At 49.9% G+C, this 7853-nt stretch overlaps 1 protein-coding gene across 2 annotated transcripts in view; it reads right to left on the reverse strand.

Moving 5' to 3' along the window:
* Atrnl1 (attractin like 1) overlaps positions 1-4368 on the reverse strand; it is a 507438-nt gene extending 503070 nt beyond the window's left edge. For both annotated transcript variants that reach the window (XM_051199717.1, XM_051199718.1), the window contains exon 1: positions 4045-4368. In XM_051199717.1, the coding sequence (XP_051055674.1) occupies positions 4045-4334 (290 nt within the window). In that variant the 5' untranslated portion in view covers positions 4335-4368. The remainder of the gene's footprint in view (positions 1-4044) is intronic.
* Between the last annotated feature and the right edge of the window lie 3485 nt (positions 4369-7853).

Below are 7853 nucleotides of genomic sequence, written 5' to 3' on the forward strand. Positions count from 1 at the left end.
TAGAGGGATACTCTCTCAGCCTAGACACATGGGGGAGGGCCTGGGCCCTGCTCCAAATGATATGACAGACTCTGAAGACTCCCCATGGAAGGCCTCACCCTCCCTGGGGAGCAGAAAGAGGATGGGGTGGGGTTTGGTGGGGGTGATACAGGAGGGTGGGAGGGTGAGGGAACTGGGATTGACATGCAAAACAAGCTTGTATCAAATTTAAATTTAAAAAATGTATCATTTAAAAAAGAAAACAGAAGAGAAGCCCAACCTGGCAGAAAAATACTTCCAAATAATAAAGTAACATCCAGTAATGGAAGAGCTCATAAAATTCAAAAATAAGAGGAAAATCTAATGTGGACAAGATTTGAAAGTTTGCTCACTAAAGAAGACAAACAGATGGCAAGTATGAACACGAGGACACATTCGGTGTCATTCGCCATTAGAGGGTGCGGACTACAGCCCAGTGAGATGGCTTAGCAGGGTATGGTGCTGGCTCATGGAGGATGCTGACAGCCTGAGTTCCATCCCAGAACCCCCTGGTGGAACCGACTCCTGCAGCTGACACACGACCTCTACGCATCTTAGGGTGGGTCACACGTGTTCACACACACACACACACACACACACAAATGGATGCTTTAGAAAGACCAATGACATATCATTTATCTACTAGAATTGTTACAATTTAAATAGACAGGAATTGATGAGGCTGTGGATTAACTAAAACATTCGAATAGCCTTGGGAAGGTAAAGGATTGCAGTCACTCTGCAAAACAGTGTCTACTTAAAAATTAAACATGAGTGGCCGGAGAGATGGCTGTGCCATTAAGAGCACCGGCTGCTCCTCCAGGATCCAGATTCAATTTCCAGCAACCACATGGAAAGCCCTAAGTGTCATTAACTCCAGTTCCAGGGAATATGCCACCACCCTCTCTGGCCTCCAGGCAGAACGATTATCCACATAAAATCATATAATAAAATTCCTTTCATTTAAAAACAGCTAATCGTGTACTTACAGGATCGGCATTTCTCCTACAGAAACAGAAACGATGGGAGAGGAAGGGAGGCATTAAAAACTTTGGGGTGTGACCATTATTATTACTGTGATAGCTTCAGCGATGTATACAGAAGACAAAACTTCCCAAATACCAGACTCTAAATAAATGGTACATTACAAATTATAGCTAGAAAAATGACCAGAGGTTACAAACACACAGTGCTTTTGCTGAAGAAGTGAGTTCAACTCCCAGAACCCTGGATGTTAGCAAGCTCGCAAGTGCCTGTAACTCCAACTCCAGGGGTTCTAGAGACCTCTTCTGGACTCCTTGACTCACACACTCATGCACACACACAAATGCGCAGGCATACAATACACAAATACACACATGCACACACTATACATACATGCATACACGCATACGCACACCACATAATTTAAAAAATAAAAATAATTTTTAAATTGCAATTCAGCCTAGCACTTGAAGAGCATATGTAAGATTTGGCTTGGGTCCACAAAATGTGTGTGTGGGGGGGCCACAAAAAAAATAAAAATAAAATTGTAAAGAAAAAACAGCTAATCAAGTGCTTTGCTTTGAAATCACTGAGTTGGAGAAGCTGCGCTAAAGCAGGGTACAGCAAGAAATGACTGGGCAGTTGGAAAAGCCTCCGTCAGAAACCTGTCATTAAGCTACGATTAAAAGGCTCCACAGTAGCTACCCATGCAAAGACTAGCCGTGAAGAGTTCTGAGAGGCACAGACGGACGGACGGACGGACGGGGTAAAATACCCTGAGGCCAGAATGAAATCACAGGGCCTTATAAAACAAGTGAGGGAGTAAAATCAAATTTGTTTAAGAAGCCAAATAATGGAGGGAAAAAGAAAGGAACTTCACAAACTTATACTGAAACATTCCACTTAAATTATTTTAAATCCCTACTCCGTGATTACACATTCTAATAATACAGACGATGATATAAATTATCTATTATGATTTTAGTTGGAAGTGAAGAGAAACAGAGAACATTCATTTTTCCACATTGAAGTTAGTCAAAGGTCTGCTATAATTAACAATAAACATTCGATTGCCCCAAAGAGTATGCATGAGGAAAGACAGATTTGTACTACTTATATTTACCCTAGAAACTTATATTTACCCTAGTTTTTCATAGAAAAACTAAGTCGCATTTATCAAGAGCACAATGAATCATGGGAATCACACCTTCCCAGGGATAAGTATCCAATAATAAGTTCAGGACTTATCGTCTATCTCCACGAAAAGCCTGCTCTCCTGCTACTCAATAATGCATTTGGTTCGTGAACATCTATCTTCCAGTGTTATGCGGGCTACTTTTACCTGGATCTGTGTGATTTCTCTTACTAAGTGGGACAGCATCTAAGTGAAGTCTGTAGCCTGCTGACCCAGCTTTCACAAGTGTCCCTGCTACAGAATGCAGGCGGAGCAAATTCTCCACCAGGGCAGCGGGGACCCACTGGTTACATATGGATCAGATATCTTACTGTTCTGTAGAAAATGTGAAAAATGTGTGTAGACGGTCCTTCTCAGCTGCTCCCAGCAGACACATTCAAGACACTCTCTTAGCAGGTGAACCATCGCCAAAGGAAATGAGGAATCAGGCATGGATCGATCTTGCCTCGCTGTAAAACACTCCCAAACTTTTCATTGGCCCCTTCCACAACTTATTTTACGTGCATTTGTAAAGCTTACACATCAACTTCTGAAACCCTGGAACACCTTCGCCTCCAAACAAATTTCACCTAAGGTTCATCTTGCACACAACAAACTAAAGAGTAAAATCTCCTGAAGTTTTGAAAGTGTCATTTTTAAAACAAACTTCTTTTTACGTTGAATAAGGGGCAATGCTCTGGGCATCAGCAATAAAAATGGGGGAAAGAAAAGAAGAAAAAAATATGCTGCTATTAAAACTCCAAAGAAACTACCCTGTGCTATATTAATAGTGTGAACCGTATCCTTACCTTTGCCTCAAAACCAGAGCTACTTCACCTAGATTTTGCTACCATCTTCACAACAAATACTAGTCATCTACGTGATAAAATTTCCCAGCCACAAATCAGCCAGCAACCTTCATGGTAAGTATCCAGGACAAGCTTTCTAAAAACTGCGCAGGTTCTCGGGAGGGCTGCACTAAAAGCCTCGAGAAACTTCTTTACCCACAGCCGCCTTTCCCTCTTCTAGTAGCCCGCAGAAATCTAATGAGCATCAACCGACAGGGAGGAGTATCTTGGCCCCAGAGACTCGCACTCCTTAGCACCTTCAGCTTGAGAAAAACCAAACTGATTTTTGCAACTGTCCAAAGCCACTGAACCCAAGACAGTCCAATCAAATCCAACATCTCTAAAAAAAAAAAAAAAAAAAAAAAAAAAAGTGGAGTAAAGCTGGCTGGCTTGGAATCACGACTCAGCACTTTTCCCGGTAACCTTGATCCGAGTTTAAGTTAAATTGCTGCCTGGGTCTCTCTCAGCAGATCCTGCATAGGACGCATACTTGTGGGGGATGAATAAGACGATCGCCCCCAGAGCTCACAACTAGGTACCAGAACGCAGCACGCCCGCCATGCTAAACTGTGCAGAGTGCCCAGTGACTACAGGGGAAGGGGCTGGGCCACAACTTTAAACCTACGCGCCTCTCGCTTCCCGCAGCGCCCGTGGGCTTTCGTGCGTTGTTTGCACCGTTTCCGACAGACAGAAAGAACCAGATAACTGTCCTAATTGGCGGAGTTTGGCAGCCCGACTGGGAGCGGCAGTGCTCTGCGCAGAGATGACCAGCCACGGAGGACACGCGAAAGCACCGACTCAGCCAGGGCTGGGCTCTCCGGGCTGGGGCTCCCGGGGGCAGCGTGAGGCCGGCAGGAGGGGGCGCAGCGCGAGCGCCGGGGCCCCATGTCCGGGCAGTGGGAGCGGGGGACCCCGAGGTCACAGCGGGCAGGGCAGGGCAGGGCAGGGCAGGGAGCCACCGCGGCGGCGGCGGCGGCGGCGGGGAAGGGCTGAGGTTCGGGGCCCCGCGGTGGCACTTACTTGAACCTGCCCTGGCAATGCTGGCACTGGTCCCCGACCCAGCCCGGGTTGCACAGGCAGGTGGAGTTGACACAGCGACCCGAGAAGCAGGAGCCGGTCCTCTCGCAGGGCTTGGAGTGGGACACCTGAGCGTAGAGCGCCAGGTAGAGGAAACCATAGCAGAGCAGCCAGCTGTTCCCGTCCAGCAGCAGCCAGGAGGAGGCGCCCCCGCCGCCCGCCGCCCGAGCCCTGCACAGCCCCGGGGCTGCAGGCTGCGGGGCACCCGAGCGGGCCCGGCCCCCCGGCTCCATCCTCCCCGGCGCCCCGGCGCCCCGGCCCGGCGGGGCTGCGCTCGCGGGCGCGCACGGGGCTGCCGCTGGGGCGGGATCCCGGCCGCAGACGACCTCGCCGCCGCCGCTCCGCTCCTCAGCGCCGCCGACCCGCGTCCGGCCGTCCGGTCCCGAGCGACGGTCCCCAGCCGCGGCGGCCTCCGATCGGCTGCCCCCAGCCGCGCTCGGGCATCGCCGCCCGCTCCCCTGACCTTGTCCTCGGCGAGCCAGACCCCGCGGCCGCGGCAGCGCCGGGAGCGGAGCAGAGAGCCCGCGGCGCCCCGCGCTCCGGAGGGGACCCGAGGGGGAGGGGACCGGGCGGGGAGGGGCGGGGAGGGGAGGGGTGGGGACCCGCGCGGCCCCGCCTCGCCCGCGCCCCGCGCCCAGTGCCCGGGCTCCGAGCGCTGCAAACCCGGGAGGGCGGGGCCGAGCGGGAGCCCCGAGCTGGGCGCGACCAATGCGAGCAGGGGGGACGGGAGCGAGGACGTCAGCCTGCCGCCGCCCTCCCTCCGGCCACTCCGAGGCCCCGCAGCGGCCGCGTCCCCTCCGCCGGCCAGAGCCAGGCGCCCGGCCCGCGGCCGCAGCCCACGCGGGGCAGGGACGCGCCCGCAGCCCGGCGCGCTCCTGGCCGCTCCACTCCCCCCTCCCGATCCCGGCGCTGTGGTCCCGCCCGGCCCCTGACGGGGACCCGGGACTCCCCCGCGCTCGCCCACCCGGCCAGCTCGGATGGGAGTGTGTCCCCCAGGTGTGGCCCGCGCCGCGGAGCCCACGGAGGAGAATTGCACGCAGGCTTCGCAGCCTCGGCGGGAAAGCAGCAGTCCTCGGGCCGCAGCAGAGAAAGTGCAGCTCTCCCCCAGCCTCCTGCCTGCGTTCTTCTCTCTTTCTTAAAAACTCCCAACTACACACAAAGAGCTGAGCATGTGCAGCCAGCAAAGTCTTCAAGGCACCGCGGTCTGGCCGCGCCGTGGGGTCTGCAGGGACGGGGCGGGGTGGGGTGAGGGGCTGCCAGGGACGCGAAGCTGTCCCCGTGGGGCGACCTCGGAGAAGGGCAGCGCTCGGCCCGTGGAATTGGGGCTCCCCGCCCCCAACAAAGAACTGCGAGGTTCTGAGCTCCACGCACCCACCCCGCCCGGTGCCGCCTCGGAACACCAAGAATCTCCTTTTTGCTTGTCAGTGTCTGTCTTGAAAAAAATATTGCAACATAGGGGGATTTTCTTTCTTCAGGAAAGCAGAAGTGATTCCCAGAAAGGGGCCCTTTTCTTTTTACAGAGGCATTCTGTTTCTTCCCTGAGATGACTTTCCAAGATTTGATGGCACAAGCTGAGATTCTGCTTCTTGTGCTTTGGTGCTTCCTCTAACGGGCCTTTTAGCGGAACCCTTGCAGCTTGCACCCTGCACTGTTGTTGGAGCTCCACCAAAGAGCAGGCGGCATGACCAAGAATGTGAAACTCACCAGACGTTTCTGACAGCTGGAGGAGAAAAGTTTTTGTTGTGACCACACAGTCATAATATTATTGCTAACGTTCAATTCGAGTTTATTTTGGGGATAATGGACCCACGTCATCTCTTAATCTCCGTCATCCCCACCTCGCAGAGAAAATCCTCTATTAACCCCATTCCACAGATGAGGGAAGAGAGCGAGGAAAGGCTGGGTGCAGGTTAGGATAAGGAAGGAGTCCTCTAACTTCCTTCCGCTCCTTTCCAGTGTTTACCAGCAGGCTTCTATTTGCAGATGCTTTGTTCTCTTTTGGTGAATAAAACATAAGTGCTGGCTTGCTTTGCAAATACCTCAGCAGTGACTTAAGAGGAAAACAAAGGTCCAGGAAAAAAAAAAAAATATTCCTTCCCAAGTGAAGAAAGGCAACTGATACACACACACACACACACACACACACACACACTCCATTCCCACCTCATAAGAGGACCAGCCATGCCCCCACATCAAGCCTGGACTGAGTCCTGCTCCTTCCTCTCACACCGTTTTCTTATCAGGGTATTCCTCAAAAGGGGAGGATTTCAGAAGAATCTAATGTAGGGTCACTTTCAGCCTTTCAGGAAGTGGCCAGCCTCTTAAAGACTCCAGTGAGAGTGAAGGAAATTCCAAGGGTACACTGGAGTCTGCCTCTCTAAGGGCGCCCCCTGACTGTAGCCTGTATTTCAGTAAAGGATTACACATGGATACCACCTAACTCCTGTAATCACTCCCCTTACCCTGAACATGCAGCCCCACAGGCCTCCCAATATGACCTTTAGAATGGAATTGAATATATTAAATTCATACAAAATTATTCCCCTGAGGATCACATGGAATTCCTGCATTCCCTGTATCATATTTCTTCTCCAAATTGTTTCCTTCAGCATTTTATGAGAAACTACGATGAGTTTAAGGCACAGAAAACAAGTGAGTAGGGATGATGTCTACCTATGAAAAGGCTTGCCGTCTATTGGGCCACAAAATTGTCAGCCCCTAGTATACATGAATGCCATGGTTTGCAGATGTAAACGCGGAAAGCTGATTTAACATAGTGACGGAATATTGTCCAGAATATTGGCTTATGTTTCAGTGCCTTCTAGGGTCAAGAAATGTTAAAACTTCTAGCTCATCCTTCCCTCCCCCCCCCATGAAGAAGTAGAGTCAACATCCTTGCATGCCAGACATGACCAAAGTAATTCATAGTCGATGGCAGTCATAAGTCTAGCAGGAAGGATAAAAAAAAAAAAAAAAAAAAAAAAAAAAAACCCTAAAGAGGAGATAGGGCAAAAGTCAGTTTCACTGAAGTAAGATGAAATTGTTCAGAATTGTTGGTTCAGGTGTGTTTGTTCTCTCCACGGTTAACCTAACATCAGGACCCTTGGATACTTGGGTCATTAGGCTTCTCTTTCATATATACTCTTTTAAAATGTATAATATGGTAGACAAAACTCTAAGCCTTCTCATTCACAAAGTGTTCAAAGGACATTCAAATGATAATTTTTGTTAACCAAAAAGCAAACAATCCTATTTAGGGAAGCACCCTGAAGACTATAGGACAGTTTAGATGGTCTGTGAGATTGGGCAATAAAGAAAGAGTCAAGTTTAGATACTCCTTAAAATTTATCGGTGCTGTTAAGAATGTTTGTATGGCTGCAGTCCTAAACACTACCCTCCCTGAAACCCAAACCTAGCATTCTGCTTCCTCTTGGACCCATTATTTCCTCCCATCCGCTTCTCTTGCAAACACACATACCAACCACTTCTCCTTCTGCCAGTTTTTCTACTTAACACATTTCAAACATATTGTTATAAGTAAATCCAGAGAGATAAATCCAAAGATTTTAAATTCACTATGCTGAGCTAATATAATTATTGATTGAATAATAAAATGAGCATTCTTAATCTCTTCTTTCGATTATCCAACCCTCCCCCAATATTGGTTAATTGCCAAGACTCAGTTGTACAAATTTGTCTTTCGTAAAGTTAAATTTTAGAAAACATAGGCTGTGCGTCCAATTAAGCAAAGT

The sequence above is a fragment of the Phodopus roborovskii genome, unplaced genomic scaffold (assembly GCF_943737965.1).
Source record: "Phodopus roborovskii unplaced genomic scaffold, PHOROB, whole genome shotgun sequence".
NCBI lineage: Eukaryota > Metazoa > Chordata > Mammalia > Rodentia > Cricetidae > Phodopus > Phodopus roborovskii.